This window comes from Anoplophora glabripennis, unplaced genomic scaffold (assembly GCF_000390285.2).
Source record: "Anoplophora glabripennis isolate ALB-LARVAE unplaced genomic scaffold, Agla_2.0 scaffold449, whole genome shotgun sequence".
NCBI lineage: Eukaryota > Metazoa > Arthropoda > Insecta > Coleoptera > Cerambycidae > Anoplophora > Anoplophora glabripennis.
The window spans coordinates 189,513-215,094 of NW_019416560.1; the positions used below are offsets into that span (position 1 = coordinate 189,513).

Sequence of the window (25,582 nt, forward strand, 5' to 3'; positions counted from 1 at the left end):
TTATTTGTTTTCCTTTCCATACCAGTTTTTGTAGAGCCTAAGATTACATATGATCCTTAGGGTTAAAAAATAAATTATTTCAAAGAAGGAGAGCAGGGAGATGCCGATAAACAAGCCCAGTAATCCTCCCACATTTGCCAAAAAATCCAAGTGGCCGTAAAGCTCGTTCCTTTCGTACGGGATGAAATGGCTGGACTTGAAATATATCATAAGTTGAGACTTCGAATATCTGTAACATTCAAAATGAGAATTATCTTCGTGTTAAACTGCAGTTATGAACTGACGGCAAATATGTTTATAGTTCAAATTATTTATTTATGAAACAAATAAATGTTACTTATGATAGGTACAGTTTTGTTAATACATTTCATTTTCAATAACATTTTAAAAAGGAAGAAAAAGGAAAAATGTTGTTTTTAATTATTTATTTGTAGTAGTACGGAAATCATATTGATTCAGTACATTGTTTACAATGGCTTTGTCTACTAAACTTCTAACTCCTTCCGGTGTAACTCGGGGTTCCGTTTTGGGGCCATTATTATTTAATACATTTATAAATTGCATAACTGATGTATTGGATGCCTTATTTGCTCTATGCTGCTGGTTTGAAAATGGTTACCACTGTCAAAACGAAAAAAGTAATGTATAAATGTTATTCAAATCGTCCTAATCAACCTAATGAAGTTATGTTTAGTGTTCAGATTCACATTTTTAAACTGGGGATATATTATGGATTTTTTGAAAATGTTGGCTAAACCCATGGAGTTTTCTGCATAAAAACTATGTTGTCTTTTTCAATCTGTCTTAAAATCGTAGAGTAAAATAAATGACTCATATTCCTAAACCAGAAAATTACTCTGCATTTTGCGTAATCAATTTAATTTTTTCTTTAAACTCGAAATAAACCACCATTAAAGCAAACTGACAAAAGGCAGTTTTTATACAGAATTGAATACAAGAATTCAATTGTTGTCCTCCAAAATGCATGCATGTAAAAAAACGTTTTCGAAAAAAGCATGGCATATATGTTACTTACGTCTGCCTCAAATTTGATTAAACTAATTAATTTACCATATCTAATGTCGCTCAAAAGTTGTTATAAAATATTACTATATTACGTTTGAACATTATTTTTAATTTGTCAAGTTCTCTATGATCCATTTCAGAATGGTATATTAAAACAAGGAATCTCGTATAAATACGCAATATACTTAACATTTGTTAGAATAAAAATTTTTACTCAGAAATATTACTTCAAACGTTATTTCTAATTTCTAGATACCTCGCAACAGTGCGAGCCAGATGTCTTCAAAAGCAATACAAATCTAATATTTCAATTTAATAACCGAGGGATGACGGATCTAACCTACGTCAAAAGATTTAAAAGGGGGGTAAATTTAATAAAAAGAAGAGTGAGATAAGCATTTTCCTGTTTAGTGTTTCCAAATAAACAAAAACTTTATCCATGAATAAGTTAATATATTCGAATTCTAACATTTTAAATTAAAGTTTCGGGAAGTTTAATTTTAGAAATGAGTTAACAATGGCGCATTCGCCATTTTCTCGAGTAGTCTCAATCAGTGAAATTTGGTTTATGTTAGGTGTTTACGAAATAAGTAAGCTCATTTTAAGGGATAATAGAAGACGTGAAATTAAACAATTTTCACTAAGCGATCTAAAGTATCATGTGTTCCAGAATATTAATCAAGAATTATTACGTGGAATTTAATCCGACCCTGCATCGTCCTTTTTAATTAATCGATCAACTTTTTAGAATGAGATTTAGATCAAGTTCAGTGTGGTTATTTGTATTTGCTCTCTTCAATTGATTTACTTTTAATATTTTTTTTTTGTAAATCCATTTAATATTATAAAAATATCATTGGACAGTGATTTTTTTATCAATGCCGCAGTACTACGTTATAAAGCAATTTTTCATGAGTAAACTAAAAAAAAAGTTTTAAAATCAGTTCAAATATGCAGTGTTGATAGACTTTTGTCCAAAAAAAAAGGTTTTTTTTGCCCACTGTGCTGCGTGAAGTTGCACGCCAGAACTAACGTCTAATATTGGAGCAAGTATTATGTAATTTATTTAATTAACATTTTTAAAAGAAAAGTAAAATAAGTTGATCATTTTTAAAACGTAACCGTGTTCTTGGATATAATGGTATGTATTTTGTTAGAAGTTAGAATATTCTAGAGAGGAAACTCCTAATACTATTCGAGTGCAGTTGCAGTATTCCAAGACAATTAATTTTGTCATTTAAAATCCCATAGAGAAGCACAATAGCGTAAATCCTAGGACAGGTTTCCACGACATTTGTATGAAATATATTTAAGTTCAGTGAGCAAATATCCTGTACCCCGGTCTACCACCTTACTATAATACTAACTAGCTTTGTGGTTTCTCACTATTATAACTAGAATTTGGAACTGTCATATTTACTTTTCAGTATAATTAAATACATTAGGTTTGGTTATGTTAAATTTATAATGTGAATTTCTAACATATAATAGAAAAATTTAAAAAAATATCAATACTTTTTCGAAATCCTCAAACATTTCCAGTGTTTTTTTCTAGGTTTTTAAACTGAATTAGAAATTTCATAAATTTAGAATTTTAAATGTACCTATGTAAAAATTATTAGGATTTATAAATTTATGAAATTTGAGATATGGGAGTTTTGAGTTTTACTGACTAAACTACCAGAATTTTTATTAAAATATTCTTATTTATTTTCCGAAAAATTACTTAAAAAAGGATACACGCTATAAATTATGAACTGGATCATCGCAATTGGTTCAACAAGTATCTATAAAAGATCACTGTAATATAAAAAAAATGGTTCCAAACGCTGTTTTCTATTATAAAATTTTAGTTGATGCGCTTGTCAGTCAGCCACGCACGTCATCAGGCGTAATCGCCCAATAAATCCATTTTTACCGAGTTTTCAACCCCTGAAATGGCGATGACAGAATTTTTGGTAGTAAAGCGTTATTTTTCATTGTACTAGCCATTTTCTGTCAAATTTTGGTTGATACACATAATTTAATTACGAAGTTTCATGGGGTATACAAGGTGTTAATGAACTTATGTCAAAAATGTAAAGGGATGAAAAAGGAACAAAAACTGAGTTAACTGATGTGACAAACTTGTATCGGCAGTTTAAGGTAATAGAGAAAAAAGCTAATTAAAAATGTGTTTTGGACCTGCTAAAATACATGTATTTTATCGCGGCGAGTACTTACAAAAAAATCTGTAACACTTTTTACGAGTTTGTAGGTTTCTTATGAAGCCAGACAGTATTCGGAAGTCATTTTGCACTACATTGTTGTAGTGATTGATGTGCTGTTTTTCGAGAGTACATTTAATAACCGCATTTACAAGTTTTATTTTGAAAATGGCGCATTTATTTAGCAATCGCGAATATTATATGCTCATAATTTATGGCGAAGCAAACGAAAATGACCACAGAGCTTGTCAAATGTACCGTGCAGGATATCCTGAACGATGTGCCTCCGCACCGCAAGTAAATATTGCGCATCCTGTTCTATGGCGGACATTACGAGAAGTTCAATTGTACCCATTTCATATTCAACGTGTTCAAGCGCTTACTCCTGAGGCTTTTCCACTACGTCCAGGTTTTTGCGAATGGTTGCTCCAGGAATATGCAGGAAATCCTCAATTTACAGCGCAAATACTTGTTACAGATGAAGCATGTTTCAGTGGAAATGGTGTACCTACGTAACGTCCACAACACTCACCACTGGATTATTGAAAATCCGCACGAAATACGTCAGGTGCCTTTCAGCAACAGTTTTCAATGAACATGTGGGCCGGTATCGTTAATAACACCTTTTGAATTGCCTAGACTCTTAGATGGTGCTTCATATCTAGACTTTTTTGCAAAATCGCTTGCCGGAATAGAATTATTGGAAGAAGTGCCATTAAAGGCTCGGCAAAATATGTGGTTACTGCATGGCGAAGCCCCCGCTCACTTTTTTCGGTCGCGGCAGCCTAGTTTGATGCCCCCTTCCCCCCACCCCCGTTCCCCCGTAGGGATATGTGAAAAGTGTATTCCATGGAAGTTCGTGACATCGACCAACTGCTACATCGTATTGCCAAATACGATTCGTGAGGACGTGGCAATATTGTAACGCATGCGAGCGAATTGGATACGTCGCGCTGAAGCTTGTGTGCAAGCAAATGGTGGGTATATCGAACATCCTTTATGAAAATCAGGCTCGTTGCAATGTTGAGGTAAGTCAGATTTTAAAATTACATTTTACTCAACACAAATCCGAGTCCTCATTTGGCATAACGAACATGTGTCAAAAATATTTAACATAAATTCATTAACACCCTGTATTAGTCAACCAGGAGTGGTTCTACAATTACGTTAGATGTAAATAAGATTATTAACGGTAATCTATGCGAAAAAAAGTAATAAATCGAAAACAGTCCTTCCTAGAATGAAGTCGAATTGGTTTAAAAAACTTCGTGAGACATTATCAAATTTTCAAAATATTTAATGTAGGTATCTCCGCCACTGGTAATGTATATTGAGGGAAGCTTTTCCGGACATTCCATAATATAATTTTTTTCTTAGACCCTCAAAATGAAAATTTAAAGTTTCTTATATTAATCTTGAAACAACCTGCGTACAAAAATATTACTACAAATTGTGTTTCATTATGAGCATAAATCAACACCATAACTGTAATGTCCTGTTCTTGTCGTCTTTATGTCTCCCATTTTATTCATTTTCAGTTCTCTAATTGAAGCAATAATGTTACAGCAATTAAGTTTAACAATGCAATCTAATATCATCACAATGGAGGGTACTTCTCAGACAAAGATGTTCAACTGGCCTTTTGCGCGAGTTGTATTATTAAGTGCTGATCCTTTGGCCTGGCAATAAAGTTCTGGGTAGTTTTAGTAGTATTATTTGACTGTAGGTTTAATCTTCTTGGAAAACTCAAATGAAACTACTGGCAGATAAAAATATAGACAAAACAGTATAGATATAATCTCAAAATGCTAAAATGTAATTTTTAAACCTATGGTTTATATACAAAGTATATTTACAATTATGTTTTTATTTGTTGCGAGTTTTCCATTATTATATATTATATGTTGAAAGAAAACTGTATTTACGAACTTCGTGGAACTTTTCTTGACTGGATGATCAATTGTATATCACATAGAGTAAATATATTTTTTTAATTAGTGATCAATAAATCGGAACTGTTTTAGAAAAGGTGCCGTAAATTTAGGAGCTGGCAGAGCATTAAAAAATAACCTTCTGTTTTTGAGATATACAGCAATGCATTGAAATCTAGTAAGGGTAAATTTTTGAGAATATACAAAAGCCTCTCACAATTTTGCATACTGTCTGAGTCGTTAATAAAGTGGAGAAAGAGTAGCGGACCCAAGTTCGAACCCCGACGAACCCTCGATGTAGCTCATATGACTTGAATTTGAAGCTAACTGTTCTATAATACAGATATAAACGAAAACACGTTTGTAATTCGTCGTTAAAACGAAATATATTATGTTTTTGTAGCAAAATCGAAAGCCTTAGAAGTCAGTGGTGGTGTATCTACTTGGCCATGATTACCGAGAAAATTTGATACGAACTATGTAAAATATACAAGATCAGAAGTAGTGGATTTGTGGAATATAAAGACATGTTGATTTATTGAAAGTACCTACGTTCTTTACAGGAAAGTAGGAGGGGTGAAAACTCGAAAACTTTAGCAAAAAGGTAATGGGACGGTAGTTCGTTACATCGGAAGAGACTTCTGAATACAAAATTGGCCATACACTAGCTCTATATAAGAAGGAAAGATCGACATTTTCAGAGATTAAAAATGAGATATAGTGAATAGAACAAAACGTAGACACAGTTCTTTAATAAATAACTCGTCACAAAAGCTGGATGACAAGTCTGCTTGTTTTTTAACTGTTTCAGTGCCATTATTATTTCATCTTAAGACAACTAACTACTTAATGTTTAAACGAGGTTTTCATTCAAAAAAGCTATTCTTAGAGTATAACTTATTCATGTTGAAATACCCTGTATGTTAAGGAATAGAAGCTTATTGACTTTGGGACAGTCAATTCTGTTTTTCTAAAAATTTCTGCGCTTTTAACAAGAGCATAATTTTGATGAAAAACGAAATTTTACTTTATAGTACGTTACAACAACCATAATCACTAGCAGGTGGTCAAGAACTAACACCGTTAATGCATTTGATGCCCTTGAAAACATGAATTATGTTGTTTTTTTTGTAAAGACATATTTGATTTTAAATAATTTTCTTTGACGCCCTATAATCCACAGCAAAAGGCGACAGGTCTATAATTAACTGGAAAAAAATTTCAGTATCTTTTTATGTTCTATCAGTCCTAAATGTATGATACCTTTTTCCAAAGCACACTTATATTATTATAATAACTACAAAAAATACTGGGAAACTGTACGTTTCGAAATAGCTGTCAGGATGGAATATTTCAAAATACATTTAGAGCGCTTCGTTTGAAATGTGCATTTCTTTTTTTTTTCGTTCCATTGTCGAAATATTTTTCTAAAAATTGGAGAAAATATTCTCAACAAATTTCAGCTCGTAATTTTAATTTTAAGTACTCGCTATGCGAATAAGGAATTGTTTCCAAAGCATTACTGTCGAAATGTGTAGGAATATGAGTATATCTTTTGAGAACCGTAGTGACCTATGTTTTCAATTTAACTTAAAATTTAAATTGCTTGTTTAGTTAGTACCTATTCATATTTTTTTTTCTTTTTATACTTAGTATTTAATTTATTACTAACATTTCTTAGATTTGTTCCTTGTTCTTTTTAAATTTTGTTAAAATCTACTTTTAATCATTCCATTTAGCATTTTTCTATTGTTTGACTAACTTATAATTTTAAAAAGTATACATTTTCCACCCGGCCTGGACTAAGCCCCTGACAACTTTTTAAGATATTTGTGATCTCTATGGTTTTTATCAATATCTTAATTACCATCATGTTAGCCCCGGACAAAAAAAATAACCTTAACAATTTTAATTTTGTTACTGTTGATGGATAAAGGATAAATTATAAATTTTGTTATTTTATGTCAAACTCATGGCCTACTAGAGTAATAAAAAGTAAAATTTGCAAAATTAAAGGGGTTTTAGGCATAAGGTATTATTTACAAAAGTTGTAGATAATTAACATATTAATCCAAAAATAAAATAATATACCGGGTTTTTCATTTAAAAAAATCGAGAAAATGTCCTTCGAAATTCGCTAAACTGAGGCTTATGGGTAGAACACCCTGTACAAAATTATAAAGATTTTGCTATTTTGTTGTTTGTCCACATCTATGAACCGCATGCCAACAAAATATTTTTTCTTAATTACTGGTAGTATCTGCACAGTGGATAGATTTACAGAACCCTGTCCCAGCGAAAATTATCTTATTTTTTCAAATAACTTGACATCGCCGCATCGAATATAAAAAACAAAGACATCGCTGGAAAGAGAATTTTCTGTAGAGTACAGAAAATATACAGCGTTCCTTTTAAGAAAAACAACCTTAAAGATGCTCCGCCCTAATGCATCACCCTGTATAATTCAAAATATGTTTAAAATATGAACTTTTTTAAGTACATCACTCCCATAAAATAGTTATTTTCAAATCTTTATACAGGGTGTCTCATAATTAGCTGCCAACCCTGAACAGGCCGATTTTATGATCAAAACTAAGTAAAAAAGTTCATATGAACATGGGTCCGGAAATGCTTCCTAAGGGCACAGGGACCCATTGAAGAGGGAGGAATGGAAATCATTTTTTTGCAATATCTCTCAATCGCGTTGTGATAAATGAATGAAATTTGGTATACACAGCTAAATTTTGATGAGCAATTTGATGGACTAATCCATTTATTTCCACAAGGTCCATTGGGGTGGGTACGGGGGGGCCCTTGGTACTTTGCGTGTGTAACTTTTTCATCTTTGACTTTTTAACAAATTGGACAGCAAATTCCGTTTTCCCGAACTGTTTTACGTTAAAAAGGTACTCTTGTTTCAAATCGTTATCTTTAACGGTTTCTGAGAAAATCGCTCTTGAATTAATCCCACTTTGGTCAATTTCATAGTAATTTAAACAAAAAAAAATAATAATAATTTTCCTTTCCTCTCTTTTCCATTTAAAGGATTAATTTTTATTTAATTTAATTTTTTATTATTATTTTTTTATTAAAATTAGATTAAATTTAAACAAAAAAATTTTTTTTGTTTAAATTACTATGAAATTGACCAAAGTGGGATTAATTCAAGAGCGATTTTCTCAGAAACCGTTAAAGATAACGATTTGAAACAAGAGTACCTTTTTAACGTAAAACAGTTCGGGAAAACGGAATTTGCTGTCCAATTTGTTAAAAAGTCAAAGATGAAAAAGTTACACACGCAAAGTACCAAGGGCCCCCCCGTACCCACCCCAATGGACCTTGTGGAAATAAATGGATTAGTCCATCAAATTGCTCATCAAAATTTAGCTGTGTATACCAAATTTCATTCATTTATCACAACGCGATTGAGAGATATTGCAAAAAAATGATTTCCATTCCTCCCTCTTCAATGGGTCCCTGTGCCCTTAGGAAGCATTTCCGGACCCATGTTCATATGAACTTTTTTACTTAGTTTTGATCATAAAATCGGCCTGTTCAGGGTTGGCAGCTAATTATGAGACACCCTGTATTAAGGGAGATATTGAACTTTGTCACACTATTGGGCCACCCTCTTAGGTTTACGTGTTAAATGAATAGGAAAATTTTAAAATAAAATAGCGAGTACTAAATATTATTAAGAGTTGAAATTTGGTGGGATTTTTTTTCCAATATTTAGCTAAATGCAGATTGTCTAAGTTTAATGTCTGTTGTGTTTATTTCAAATGAGTGAAATGAAAATACCCTTAAAAATAGTAAAATCTTCTATAAAAAATTGCGATGGATATTCTCAAATGTAGTTTAAGTACAATGCATTGATTCAAGCCACGAAAAACGACATACTCATTTAAAAATTTTAGGAGTAGGCTGTCACATCTTAAAAAAGCAGAATCCTTGTAATATAAAAACAAATAAACGTGACTTATTTCTTTTACTTGTACCGTGTCAACTAAATATAAAAGAATAATAACGTTATAAAGCAGTTTTATCTTAATGCATTAAAAGTTGGAAAGTTCCGAGTACACAAAATATCATGATTCCAAACTCATCGCAGCGCAAAGTTCATATCATATATATAATTGGATCATTTCGTGCTAGCGAATGCTGAAAACTGTACGAAACTTTTGCCATTTAAACTTTTCCCTATATTTATAAATAAAAAGGCCAATTATTTTCACTTAAATGATGGACGGAGAGCGGAAGAAGCAACACACAAATATACATGAAATGAAAGCCCTTACTCCTCGTCATCCATGTTTCCATATCCCAGCGATTCGAATTCTTTGTACCAGTCGTAATCGATTTCTGTTATTTCCACGTTGTACTCCACGGAAGCGCACATTGGGCTGCAATCGCATTTCAATCTGCTATCGAAATTGTCCCTTTTGTTGTTTTCGGTATTGATCGAGTGCTGAAGGCCCGCCATGTCCAAATTATCTGAAATTAAAAGTGGAGTAAATGCTTGAAATATGGTAAAACGGAAAGAATTATTCAACTAAAAATTCTCTTTCATGTAAATTCGTTTTTAATCACGAAAATGATTAAATCGAGTTGTGTGATTATGTGAAGAGGATATGACGACTTGAAACGTGAAGTGCATTTCCCAGCAGTATTAAATATTTAGAACTTTATAAAACGCTGAAAACACATTTTTAGTTAAAACTTGATTTGAAATATCTGCGAAAAGAACTCTTGAAACCAATTTACTATTTAAACATATTTAAGAATTTGAAGATCTCGCAAGTGTATTAATATTTTACATACAGAGTGTTTCACGGTGACGGCCCATTAGAATTATTTCAGAGACTACTTCGATTTGAATTTTGAAAATTTGGGATACCGGGTTTTCGGGCATGCCCTTCTCAACTAAAATAATGGCGTCCACGTACCACTTCCGGTTATACCGGAAGGCGCCATCAACTTGCTTATTTTAAATGAAACACCCTATTGCAATTTTGGATTCTACATCAATTTCTAGTTGTACATTCATAAAGGTTTCCTATGCTTAAAGTTAACGGTTTCTGATATATTTAATTTTTTTCAAAAAAAATGTAAAAAGCACTGGCTAATTCAAAAAGACGTATATTTTAATGTAATAAAGTTATAGCGATAAAATTTATAGGGGACATAACTAAAACTCTAAGCTTCCCTGCCATAATTTCAAAATGACTTAATTTCTTACAGGGTGCTAGAAATTTAATGCCGAATTACACACATTTATTAATGTTTGTCTGGAATTACAAAATGTAGTACACTATTTTCTCTGAAAAAAGTTTGTTTTAGAAAAATTTCTGGCATATTTTAGATTTGCTAAAAAAATTCATATTTAACTCGCTCAGTTATGACTGAAATAAGTTGAAAAGTAATCTAAATAATACGTACTTCCTATTTCGATAGATTTTACTTTTAATCATAACAACAATAAGTTATAAATACTCACTTTTCACTTCTTTCATGCATCCTTGAAGGCCATTTCCACAAACTGGTGTTCCATTTACTCCTAAAACAATTTTACATTTACATACCCTGTAACAGGTACGTAAGTAAGTATAGGTAACAATTTAACTATCCGTTTATTTAACCAAATATTAATCGAGACTCAAAATATTATTGTTTTTAATTATTGTAATCAAACAACTGCATTTAAACATAATAATTTTTACCAAAATAATCATATTAACGAACACCTGTTCAGCATTACACGCCATACACCACGCCATAAGATGATCTAATGGGGGCGATGGGAAGAGACAAAGACAACGCACAACAACCATAGAATGAGGTGGGATCACTGAATAATAAGGACATATTTACTCTGTTTAGCTACAAGTGTATCAATTACTAGTTTATCTGCAGAAGTTTATCTGCAGAATTTATTTAGCGGGTACCTACATTTGTGTGAAAGTACTCAGTTTTAGTTCAAATATCACAAATGAGTAAAATTATCAAAATGCTCAATATTGAGTGAACTCAATAGTTTCACTCATTGGATTCACTCCGAACCTTTATTGCTTTCACTTACACCGATTTTTTTATAGTGTATTTTTTATACTAGGTATTTGTGAAGATGATATATATTTCTTTGAAATATAAATGAACTTTAAAAACTATTTAGTTCATTAATACAAACATTTTTCCTTTAAATAATATAACGAATCTTTTCCTTTATTGCTAGAACATACAGTTTCTCTAAGGTATATAAAAAGTTTGGGTATCACCGATCTACGCATACCACAAATTTAATTTAAATTATTTGAATGAATCTTTTACACATTTCAATTATGGCTGCACAATTATTTATTACATTTTAATTAAATCACTGTAGCTAATGATGTAGCCATGAAATTACAGTAACAATTAATTTAATTTCAGTTGGGTTTTGAAATATCCCCACATGTAATTTATTTCCTCTGAAATTTATTTGCATGGAAACCACCATACATTTTATCATTGTTTCTCCACCATATTTTTCTACGAGATTAATTACAAAAAAAATGTGCCACAATCAGAATTGATAAAGCACTTTTTTTATTTATTTTAATTGCAAAAATCATTTTTAGAAGAGGTTCAACTGAAACGCTATACGGTTTTTTCTTCAAATTGTTAATTCCTATACAGGGTGTTCCGAGACTCGATGGCCATAGCTTAAGGTCGTATTCCTTGGAAAATTTTAAGTCGAATGTGTCTTATACACTTTGTCCAAAACTCAATAGTTAAGGAGTTATGGGCAATATTAAATTTAACAGTAAATAAATCTGGTAAAGTAAAGATCGTGTTGAATAAAGTAATATAATGTTTTATTAATTATGAATTTTTTTATTGCTGACAGAAATTTAAAAAAATTTGGTTGAAAATGCAGCTGCAGCCATAATATTTTGAATTAGCTGGTTTGTGGTTTATTTAAATATACTAGACTTTTCATGTGTCCCCAAAGATAATAGTCAAGAGGCCTTAGGTCTAGCTACTTCGGAGGCCAGAGAACTGGACCTCCTCTTTCAATCCACCAGTTAGCAAAGTTGTTATTTAGATATTCTCTCACATTTACATCAAAATGTGGTGGTGCGCCATCGTGCTGAACCCACGTGCTAACTCTATTCTGAAGTGGAACATCCTCCATTAATCATTTGGTAAAAAATTTAAATAATGCTTGGATGTTAAACGTTCTTGAAATACGAATGGATCAATAAGAAGGTTATTAAGAACACCACATGAAATATTCTCCAAAAAGCGATGTTGAAAATACGTTTCCCTGATTTCCAAAAGGTTCTCAAGTGCCCATGAATGTGAATTTCTGGTATTCATAATTCCATCTCTATGAAACATGGCTTCACTCGTAAACATAATTTGTCCACAAAGCCGTGGGTGTACAATCAACCAACGACAAAAGTCAACACGCGCTACATAGTCTGCTGTAAATGTTGGACAGATTGTATGTGATATGGGTACAAACCAAAATTGTGTAATGTTCTCCACACTTTTATTCGACTAACCTGAACACGATTAGATAATCTATATAGATAGATAATATACTAGTAGAGGGACTATTTTCGATCATATTAACAATAGCTTATTCAGCAAGTTCTTTCTGTAGTAGCTTTAGGAAACATACCTGTTTCTGTCAACCGACAATGCACATTTATGGACACTTGCTCATTAGGTAGGTATTCTTCGATCAAAAAACCTCCGATGATATTCCCGCACTGAGGCTCTCGTATTTCCGTCACAGTACCTTTCCGTAAATAAAGTGAATTTTGGCATATTCTTGATTTGACAATGCCATGTCAAATTAATCTTAAAATTACAACATCAAAGAATAAACTATGTCACCATAACAATATGACAAAATAATTACGTGGCCTACCAGATTTATTTACTTCCAAATTTAATATTGCCCGTAACTCCTTAACTATTGAGTTTTGAACAAAGTGTATAAGACACTTTCGACTTAAAATTGTCCAAGGAATACGACCTTAAACTATGGCCATCAAGTCACGGTACACCTTGCATATTCTTCTAAACATCTTAAGGGACGTCAAAGATTTAAAAAATATTAGAGTTTTATAAATACAAGAAAACAGCTGAAGCGGTTTCATTTAAGTTTAGTAAGCAACTTTAGTTTTTGATTGTCCATGCACAACTTTTCCATGGTTCAATGTCTCCCTGTATTATTCGCTATTTGGGCACAAATGGTGTAAATAAATAAAGGAATTTAAAATTACCTCTCATAAAATAAAATCTGAATACACGAAAAAATCATTTCAACAAGATTCGTTATTAGGTATCTCTCAGAGGTAATAAAGAAATTCATTTTAGATTTTATTTTGAAAGTAGTTAGCCCTACTTACAATTAGAATAGTAGGTATCTTCTTGGTTTATTTATTTATAAAATACATATTTTCTCTGATAGATTTTGCTTTATTTCTTATTGAATCCATTTATTGTAAGAACATACCGAAACATCATATATGTGTAAAATTGTACTTACGAGGCATATAAAAAGCAACACATCCACATTTTCTTAGAGTTGAGTTGGTGAGGCATTCCAGTTTGCAGTTGTATTGGGTGTAGTGTTTAAAAAACTGCAACCTCTTCTCGGACTGGAAGAAACACTTCCTCTTGGAGACACTATATTCTTTTACGTCATCTGAGGTAATGAGCTGAGTGGGAGAGATGGCAACAATGACTGATTTCTTCAAAGGGATCCGGAAGTAGTGCTGTTGCACTGTGGGAAATCGAATGGCTTTGTGCAACACCACCTTAAATGCAAAAATTGGGAGGTATTAGAGGCGAAAATAGTGACAGGTGCAATGAAGATTGTTTTCTTATCTACATAAATTTAAGAATTTGCTTGTAACTTTTAACTTTTTCGTTTTCAATATTAGCGAAGAAAAACGTTTGTTCGATATAAATGTTTCTTCTTTTGAGTCTGATAAGAATGAGCATACTGATTAGACAGTCACACACAACAAAAAATCTAAACCCAAGAGACTCACATATCATTTCCGAAAGAATTCGATGCGCTGAACACGATCCTGTCATCGAAATTCATGACTTGTCGGGGAAAAGTGAAATTTGTGGGTGAAAACTGGCCGAAATTTAGTCCAAATATATCATTTTCATATTTTAAGGCGCTGAAGAAACTCAAAAAGCCCACTATTTGAATTTTGTAAGTTTGACTTCCGATTCGCAATCAGCGACCACAAAAATTTGAAGAGCCAGTGGGAATTTAGATGTTTGCAATTTTTCTGTTTTCCAAATTCCAGCAAACTGCTCGAAGAGAAAAAGAGATATTTGAACGATTCCGAATAATGTTGAAGAAGAAAAGTAATAAATTCAGGCGAAATAATGAGTTTTGTAGAGAAAAATTGCCTTGTGATGTAACGTAGCGTGTTTTTCACTTTTTTAAATTAGCATATTTCGAAAACCTGACATGAAGGGGCAATTTTGAAGTCGGATTCGAATTTAGCGAGTCGAAAACCTACAGGAAAGTATAATCTGGTTACTGATTAGGCCAGTTACACCAATAAATAAGATAAAAATTTTTTAGAAATTTATTATGTAAAGTAAGTCCTGTTTTGTCGGCCTGTGTTATGTATGTATGTATCTATGTCGGAGGGTGGTGGAATTGTTTTTCCACCGCGGCACTTAGGCCTTATTAGGCCCCTTGTACACCCTCCTTTATTACTCGAGTATTTTTCTTCAAACCATCCTATTTACTACACGGGTGGCTTGGTGCCAAAGTCTCGTACAGTTTATGTATGATAGCATGGTCTTGAGTTACAGAGATTTTCTTTGCTCTGTTCTCATTGCCACAGCCATGTCCCCGAGCCTGCCTTAGGTCACCCATCCAAATTCCAGCCTGGGTCCGTGATGCTTACCTCGGCAGATCGAAATCCACCGACCAAGACACCCGGCTAGGCGGTCCCCGGCCTGTGTTATATTAGTGGTCATTTATTTTTCTGTGTTCTTACTTTTAACTTGACTATCTTTTGTCCGTCTGAGGTGTTTAATAGATGATTTTTTTTCTAAGTTAATTATTTGTTAAAACCAAACGCTCACAGTTTTTATCCTATTATGTCAAAAATAAAAAGAAATTGTGTTCATTTAGAAGTAAATTTAGAAATATATTTACTTGAAATCCTTGAAAACTTGTGCATGCATAATCCAGATCTGCCATACTGACATTTAAATTTACAATTAATGCATTCGCAGATCCCGCGAGTAGCGCCCTACGAGGATATGTTTCAACTCCTGCCAAATCGCCATAACCATATCCAATAGTCCAGTCTTCCACCTTTCCTGGCTTGTACATTTTCAGGTGTTTCTGCTTTATTGGTTGCGAAGTTCTAAAAACGTTCTAAATTAATTTATTAAATACAAACAAAATTTAGATAATTTGATAATGCTTTTTCATAAATCTAGGCTAGCTACCCTCTGTCACAGAAAATCTTTGGATTAGACATGCTCTATAATTTCAACGCCAAATAAAAAACGTTTTTAATTCTGAAGATTTGAGAGCGTGGGCATATTATAACATCCCAAATAAAACTGTCACGGATACTAAACGGCTACATTTTTCTGTTTCCCCTCAATCGCATTAACGTAAAATGTGAAGAAAATAAATTAGACCGCTACATCCTTTCCATATTTTAACCCTACCGTCCCAAAATAAATTACTGTAATGGTCTTGTTTTGAAAGCAGAGGAAGTAAAAATATCCGAAATAAATATATTTCCCCCCTGACATTCTATCCTTTCTCAATTATTCACTAACCATCAAGAGAATCCAATTACAACATTCCAGGCAAAATATTTCTCACATTAAGTTACCCCACTTTCAATACTTACACGATATCTTTGTACAAATCTTCTTTATTCAGCATATTAAAGGTCATGCAGAGACCCTCATCAGTTACAATCGGTTGAAATATTTCATAACACGGGTAGACCTTTCCCATCCAAGTACATTTGTCAAAGAACTCTTGCGATCCCTGTCAAACAACGTTAAACTAAAATGTTAGTCCCTGCGCTATCTATTATTCGTCTTTAAAATTAATATAAACATTATACGAGTACATGTGGACACTTTCGAGGAAAATACAAATTTGTGTACTGTAAAATATTTTCCGTTTAATAACATTTTCTAAGCTAATGTTAAAAAGAAAAGGCACATTTAATACTAGATGTTTAATTTTGCTATTACATTTTGATAACTTTAAACAGCTGTAACTTTGTTAACTTAAATGGAACACCTTGACTTTACTGTTATATGCAGATTGAAATTTCCTTTCAAGCCATATAAGCAGTATTAGGGTTGCCGTTACTACTTTTAGAAATATTTGCAATTTTCTATTTTTTGGACAGTTTTTCTCGTATCAGACCTGTTGTTAAGTTAGCCATCACCAGAAACACTCCAAAAACAATTGAAATAACTTGACATTTGTTATTTCAATTGTTTTTGGAGTGTTTCTGGTCATGGTCAATTTGATGAGGTCCGATATGACAAAAAGTGTCCAAAAAATATAAAATTGTAAATATCTCTAAAAGTAATCCCTAATAATGCTTATATGGCTTGAAAGGAAATTTCAATCTGCATACGACAGAGTAAAAAAATACAGGCAGTTCCGTTGAAGTTAACAAAGTTATAGTTGTTTGAAGTTATCAAAATATAATAGCAAAAATGAAACACCTAGCATTAAATGTTTTAATTTGTTGGTATACATCACAATTTAGTGTTACCTATGCCCTTTACAGGTACCAAAAATCCGCTTGATATCACTCTCCTAAAAAGAGTTACTAGCATCTCCGCGGACCCCTGCATCTGTCAAATTTTTTCTTTAAATATTATCTCAAATTCTATAACTCCTAGGTATAGGGAATATTGAATAAAGTGACCTTCAAATTTCACGTAGAATCCGAAAATGCAATAATATATAGGGTGTCCCATTTAAAATAACGAAGTTGGTGTAGACTTCCGGTATAACCGGAAGTACTGGAGAGTTCTAGATATTTTGGTTCGCCCCAGGGACATTGGCATGTTGCCAAATTTTCAAATTTTTCGGAGCAGTACTTTCCTAGATATCAATCGACGCAGTTCCCGGTGGGACACCCTGTATATAAAGTGAAGTATAAATACTCACAATACAATCTGTGTATTTCAAAATACAATAATTCACATTTTCCATATTTTTGCAATAAACTAATTATCCTTAATAACAGCTGGTGAAAATTAAACAATATTTTTTTAAAAGTCAGGATTATCCAGAAAACTAAAATTAAGAAATATACTTCAATTTGTTTAAAAAAAAATTAAACAGTAAATGTAACAGAAAAAGAAAATTTAACAAATCGAGTTGCTCTTAAAATAATCACAGCCTTTAAAAATATTATTTCCAAATCCTGAAAGTAATATAAATACACTTGGTCTTTTTAAAATATTGACCTAATGTTTGCAAAAAAATTGCTCTTCAATTAGATGAGCATATTACTTTTTAGAGTTTTAATAAGATGTAAATTGGCTTTTAAAAGAGTGTACAAAGATCTTATAATTTGAAACCTGTAATTCTAATTCTGTATATCAAGTACTAAAATCATAATATTTTACACTAGTTATATTTTCAGTCTTTGAAACTTTATACAGGTTGTTTCTAAAACACAGTACTAAACTGCCATGTTAATAAGAAAGTTTTTGTTGAAAATGATATTGCGTATTCAATATTTCAATTTGGCGCTATATTTCAGAAACACCCTCTATATTGTATATTATTTAAAAATCAACTGTTAATATAACAAGCCCGTAAAGAAAAAAATTAGGTAAATAAGAAAACTGAATAGAAGCCTCTGTAATAATTAGACATCGAAAACTTTGTTGCAACAATCAAATAAATAAACAGTAGTAATCTATATTATACTAGTAAGTGGCGTTGTAGTAGCAGAAATATGCCAAATCTATAGTTAAGTCGTGTGCTGCTCTACGTTCACGATACACAATGCTACTGCCTGCAATAAAAACTTGTGCCATACACTCGACCAAACAAAACGTCAAACTCACTAAGACACGCACAATCGACAATGAAATGCACAGCCAACGTCCCTCAGCAAAAAACCTGGATTGTTCACCGACATGCTAGGACAAGAGGGCAGCCTTTATATGCAAAACTTCAGATCAAAGGCAGGAAGCAGACATGTACATGTTATTGTACAATGACGCGGATAGTAGGATTATTAAAATGTGAATTCATTTTGACATTTAATTCATTATACAGAGTATTTCCTGAGAATCTAATACAAGGAAAAAGAGTAGTTTGTCAAAATATTTTAAGAAATCTTCACGTTACTGGAAATTATAGAGCTTTGCGTTTCTAAAGTACAGGGTTATTCATATAACATTTTACCCCTTTAACTTTTTAATTTTTCGAGTTAGATAAAAATAGTTAAGATAAAAGTTGTGGGGAATATTTCTGTGAGTTTAATGAGTTTATGAAAATAGAAATTATACAGGGCGTTCCAAAGACACGAACCAAACTTATGTTTTTTTAAACGGAACACCCTGTATATTATTCGATTTTCGGAATCTCTACCTCTTCCTGATTCCAACAATGTAAATATGTTGTAGGTTTACGTAATAATTTGCTCAATATTCTGTATTGAAAGACTGAATCTCGCCATGAAAAATAAATATCAAAATCGCTATGTAAAATAAATATGTTTTTATAGAACCGATTTGACACATGTAACACTATTTTTCGCACTCCTTTGAAAATGGTTTATAACTTTTATAGTGTTGAAAAAAATTATATTGTTGAATGTTATCTTTCTTGTGAGAAAAATGCCATGCGCACTAGACGCGAATCTGCAAGATTTCCCCCAAAACGTATACCTCATAAAATATATATCAAATATATCTACAACAAATGGAGAAATACTGGTACGGTAAAAAATAAGGAAAGAAAAAATAAACCCCACAACGTTATAACTGAAAATATGCAAGAAATGATTTTACTTTACTTCAAGAACACCCGAAACTTTCGATTCAAGATGCTTTAAGGTATTTGGAAATATCTTGGAGTTCGATTCAGAGAGTATTGAAAGTAAACAAATATAAACCATATTGTTATCGCCTGGTACAAAAATTATATGGAAATGACACTAATAGGCGGCGCGAGTTTTGCCAAATAATGCTAGACATTTAGAAAATGAAGATTTTATAGGTTCGTAATGCTGCTATTAATACTATTACATTGCCGCAACAACAACTATTACTACTTCTTCTACTGTTACTACTACAATTACTATCACTAAGTACCTATCGCCAGCGTCAACGGTACTACTACTACTATTATTACCACTGCTATCATGTTTGATATTGCTATTATTATTTGTTTTTATAATTTATTAGATTCTATCTTTTGGACTGATGCGACCACTTTTACAACAAGTTGCGGTTTTAATGGAAGGAATTCACATCACTGGGCGTCAGAAAATCCACACCAATATATCTCTATTCAGAGGCAAAACAGGTCCAGTATTTTATCTCTTTAATGGACTGAAATATATTGAACTTCTCAGAAGAGAAATATGTAATTTGGTAAATGCTTTTGATGTGCTAAATTGTCTGGCAGCAAGACTGTGCTCCAGCACACACAGCAAATGCCGTTAAGCAGCACCTAAACAGTACTTATTTAAAATAGAGCATAAATATCTAATATTATAATATTATTTTCCATAGCAATTTTTATATTGTCCATTGCGAGATTTGGTCTTTCAAAGGAGAATATTGAGAGATTCCGAATATCGAATAATATACAGGGTGTTCCATTTAAAAAAAACATAAGTTCGGTGCGTATCTCTGGAACGTCCTCTATAATTTCTATTTTCATAAACTCATTAAACTCACAGAAAGATTCCCTACAACTTTTATCTTAACTATTTTTGTCTAACTCAAAAAATAAAAAAGTTAAGGGGGTAAAATGTTATATGAATAACCCGGTACATCAGGAAATTTAAAATTGTATTATTCTTGAAGTAACATGAGTCTTAAACTAGAAAATTGTTGTACGTTATAGACCTGTAATTAGTTTCTATGGAATACGTACGCGATCCAAGAAATTATAGAAATCTTTTTCATCAATGATATTTATTTTGGGAATCTTGTCATAATATATTTTTCCTTCACTGCATACCAAGGACATGTACTGCAACTTCTTCAGACTGAAAAGAAACAATTTTTTAGAGATATTGTAATACATTTCTATTAAATTTAATGCACAAAAAATAAAAAATATTACAAGCAAACAAATAATTTGTTTGCGTGTACCTAACATAAACATAATTCTTAAACTAACAATAAGTAGGTAACATTCTTTTATGTTTTTATTATTATCTGAATTTGCTTCATTCAAAATTGTAACATAAGTATAAATCTATAAATTTACAAGGTGATTCTAATTCTGATATTTCCAAAAACTTTTTTCATAAAAGAACAAAGACATATGTACAGTGTATAAAAATAAAATGTGATTCTCTATTTCATTAATTTCAAGGTTTTGTGTTATGGATAAAGATAATTTCATTGAATTTGAGATGCAGTTCTTTTAAAGTATATGAAATAATGCTGCGCTGTCAGATGTTCGACATAAAATTGCTTTTTAAATCACTTAAAATAGATAATTTCAAATTTATTATTAGGTATATACAAGGTGATAACAAAATAGGTACTCAAAATTGGAGAGTATGTAAAACATGTCGAAATATGATGAAAACCTTAGCAGAGTTTTTGTCAGTGGCGGTCCCTAATGGAGATACAGTCCCTTGATGGAATAACTCAGGAAACAGTTTTTATTTCATAACTTCAAAACGGTTTAATATTAAATCACGAAATTTTGGGGTTGTATTACTATTTATATGCTTAATCGGTATAATATACAGATCAAAATTTACTACACAGGCGTAAGAAAATACAGGATTTTTTCCTGAAACGAAAATATGAAAATTTATCATATTTTGCATAAAAAAGGTACTCTTGTTAGATTTTAATAGCATGAGCCGTTTTCTAGTAAAATCCATTTCAATAATTCATTACTTGCTCAAAAATTCCTACTGCAAAATAAATGCATTGCTGCACACTCTTGGATTTAGACTTTTTTGTGTGCCTGTGCAATTTGCACTTGCAAATGCGAATGCGAATTTCAAAATGTTTATAAAGAAAACATGAAAATTTTAAATTGCAAAATATACTCAACTCCTCTTTTGAAATGTTTTCTCCTTGAGCAATGGCTTTTAAAGTTTTCGAATAATTAAAATACTCCCTAGAAATTTTAACCTCATGACAAATCGTCACTGCAGGAAACGGTATCTGGTAAATATTCTTTTCTTCGGATGCAAAATTGACTATCACTGGACTACACTGCCATTTTATATAAGTTTTGTAGATCACTCCAATACACACCACCAGGCTCGAAATAAATATAATTATCCAGCAGACCCTAAAAAGTGTGTGTTTAATGTATTGTTTTCATGGCAAATACAAATACGCAAAGGTCGATTAAAACATTATTTTCTATTCATTATATATTGTCAGTAGAAGGCAAACACTGATTAATTATCACAGCACCAAAAAAAAAGCTGCCTGGGTCGTGCGTGAGACCNACTACATAATACGAATAATAATTATTTATTATTTTCAGAAATCTAATTAATTTGCTCGAAGTGACCGCCATCTACTTGTAAACAATTACGTATTCTTCTTATTGCCCCATCTGTAACAGCTCCGGATATTTGGGCATCAAGTAAAGTTTCAAAGTCTTCTCTTATACGGACAACTAGGTTTTCTTTGGAATAAACTAGCGTTGAGTGTACACTTTATCTTTTATTGCACCCCATATATAAAAGTCTGGTGGTGACAGATCTAGAAATCTTGGTGGCCAATCCCAGTGTCCTAGACGTCTAATCCACCTCTTCAAACATTTCATTTAACTGGCGGGTTTTCATAATAATAATAAGCACCGTCTTGCTGATACCAGTAGCTTCTTAGTTGATCTAGGGGTAGATCCTCTAAGAAATCTGTTACAACGGTTCTCAAAATATGGAGGTACCTTTATGTATTTAAATTGTACTCGTAAATAAAGTACCTAACCTGATTGTCTTTAACTATGCAAAATACGTTGACATTAAACTTGTGTTGAAAATTTCTTTCGCGGATGGTATGTGGATTTTCTGATGCCCAAAAGTGTCGATTATGTCTGTTAAAAATACTTTCGTTACTAAATTTTAACCCATCTGTCCAAATGATTTTACGTAAAAACTCTGGATCTTCTTGTGAATTGGGTTCGTCTTTCAGCATCACCGGGATGAACTGCAGGTACAAAATTGAATTTAAATGGATGCTGACTATTAGTATTCAAAATATTTTGGATGTCTAAATCCTATTCAGCAGCACGAACTGACGATTCAGGGTAAACATGAAAATATGCCAAAACGTTAACTATGTTACCTCCATCTAAACCATGTTCTAATTGATTTTTTTAAATACTTCGTAAAATGTGTCTACTCATTAGTGGTAAATGAGGATATCTTTCATTAAATACCCTGCAAGTCCTATTTATTATCTTGGATCCCCAAATTTAGATCTCTTCCATATCATCACCGTTTGGATAATTTGAGAATTACTTGTACTAATGTGAGACGTCTTCGTGGTGATCTTATCCAAATGTATAAGATTATAAATAATCAATACAGTTTAACTTTTGGAGACCTATTTAGGTTAAATTTGGATGAGCGTTTACGTGGTCATCAGTTTAAATTATCGAGAGAAAACTTCAAAACGTCTTTGCGTCAAAATTTCTTCCCAAATAGAGTGTTCTACCATTGGAATAGCCTACCTTCATCTGTTGTTACTGCCCCATCGGTCAACTCTTTCAAGAACAGGTTGGATGTATGGATGTCATCAGAATTTTTACATTGAGTGCGCGCCTAGTGTATTTTCGTGTGCGGTTTANTCGAAAACCAGAATGATTTGGGTGTAGTAATCAATTCCAGTCTCACTTGGTCTGAACATATTTCCACCGTTGTGAAAAAAGCCAACTCCGTGTCTTATCTTCTAAATAAGTGTTTCCAGAGTTCAAACGATCAGGTCTTCTTAAAATTATATAAAACATATATTCGTCCGCATCTGGAATACTGCGTGAACATATGGTCCCCTTACCTGATAAAAGATATTAATCTGATAGAGAGCGTGCAGAGAAGATTCACAAAATGGATCCCCAAATTTAGATCTCTTCCATATCATCACCGTTTGGATAATTTGAGAATTACTTGTACTAATGTGAGACGTCTTCGTGGTGATCTTATCCAAATGTATAAGATTATAAATAATCAATACAGTTTAACTTTTGGAGACCTATTTAGGTTAAATTTGGATGAGCGTTTACGTGGTCATCAGTTTAAATTATCGAGAGAAAACTTCAAAACGTCTTTGCGTCAAAATTTCTTCCCAAATAGAGTGTTCTACCATTGGAATAGCCTACCTTCATCTGTTGTTACTGCCCCATCGGTCAACTCTTTCAAGAACAGGTTGGATGTATGGATGTCATCAGAATTTTTACATTGAGTGCGCGCCTAGTGTATTTTCGTGTGCGGTTTATGGCCTGTTTCGCTAGTTAGCTGTGATTTATATTGTTATTTTGGTATTCTGTTCACATACTTATTTGTTCTTTTTCTTTTATGTTAGCTATTTATTTTACTGTTACTCTAAAAGCTGTTAACTGTCATTTTGTATATTTTATTGGACTAAATAGGCTTTGCCTCTGTCCTTGCTACTATGTAATAAAAATAATAATTATCTTGTGACACTCTCCATGAATAAATAATAAATTTAGAATGACAGCATTTGAATAAATGTTAACGTTTTCCTTTCTTTAATAATAAATAATACTCAAACATTCACTGTATGTGTTAAATTGACAACAATAAGGTTTAGGTGCTTGTTTTGAAGTTCCACTAAACATTTCACAGCCATCCTCGCAAGAAATTATGCAATATCCGTTGACTGCAAAAAAAAACAGTAAATACCTTAAAACCAGAAGAGATACCTATCTCTTCTGGAAATAAGGAATATACCATTCGAAAGAGAACAAAATTGTTCATCAGGTTGCGCAAAAATATACAGGATGTACAGGGAATTCCATTAAAAAAAAGTTAAGATGGTTTAAAGTTGATTAAATTCGGCTTTGAATTTCTACCATCTTATATGAAATTTCATACATTCATTTTAAAATTATGGCAGGGAAGCCTTAGAGTTTTAGTTATGTCGCCTATAAATTTTATCGCTCTTTTTACTTTATTACTGTAAAATACACATCTTTTTGAATAAGGCAGTGCTTTTTAATTTTTTTTTTGAAAAAAATTAAATATATCAAAAACGGTTAACTTTAAGAATAGGAAGCCTTTATGAAAGTTCATCTAAAAATTGACTTAGAATCCAAAATTGCAATAATATACAGGGTGTTCCATTTATATACATAACAAAGATGATGTCAACTTCCGATATAACTGGAAGCGCTAGGTGGACGCCATTATTTTAATTGAGAATGAAAACACTAATACCCAAATTTTCAAAATTAAAATACATATATCTAATGTTTCGTCTCCGTGAAACACCCTGTATATACATTTACTATTTTTAATAGAACATGACATGACCTTAATTATTTTTTAAGATATTTCAATGACCAACAATATTTCGAAAACCAGTGATTTTCCGAAAATACACAAAATGTTGCTAAAAATTTAATTTTCACGAAGGATACTTTACACAGTTTCTACAATATATTTTAAAGAACTATGATTTCTAATTGTTTTAGAGCCTACAAATAAGGAGAAAAACTCACAGCCTCCAATTTTTAATAATTGGAAATAAGAGGATATAGTTTATATTATTTTACTTACTTTTCGAAAAGACTTCTTCTTTCTCCGAAGTACCTGAACCCATGTATACCCGTATAATCGCAGTACTCCCTACAGTAGGTCCTTACATTTTTCATAACCCTCTGATGACGCCTATATAAGCCACTGTCACTCTGATCCATCCTGCCCGTGATTGTGAAGACATACCCGTTTTCCTTCGACCCCATTACTAACTAGAGTAACACATTTTGTTTTCAAGTTCTCGGTTATATTTTCAGACGTGATGAATTAACTATATTAATAGTAAACAAAAGGTAAACCCCGCCAATACACGTTTTGTCAAATTAGATGGATGCGTTTGTTGTCTAATTATGAATCTACCCTTCTATTGCGACGCGATTAAGGCAATATTAAGGGGTGGCTTTCTTATATATTTGTTTAAGAGTGAAAAACAATAGCG

General features: G+C 32.1%; 1 protein-coding gene across 1 annotated transcript; it reads right to left on the reverse strand.

Annotated features, from left to right (window-relative positions):
* On the reverse strand, window positions 1-25,349 carry LOC108909554 (pickpocket protein 28-like). The gene is made up of 8 exons (XM_023454937.1): window positions 25,165-25,349; window positions 21,457-21,704; window positions 21,160-21,191; window positions 16,069-16,211; window positions 15,417-15,567; window positions 13,707-13,977; window positions 9,463-9,658; window positions 1-229 (listed from the first exon to the last, which is right to left on the reverse strand). Exons 1-8 carry the CDS (start codon window positions 25,347-25,349, stop codon window positions 1-3), a joined length of 1,455 nt encoding a protein of 484 aa, XP_023310705.1.
* Between the last annotated feature and the right edge of the window lie 233 nt (window positions 25,350-25,582).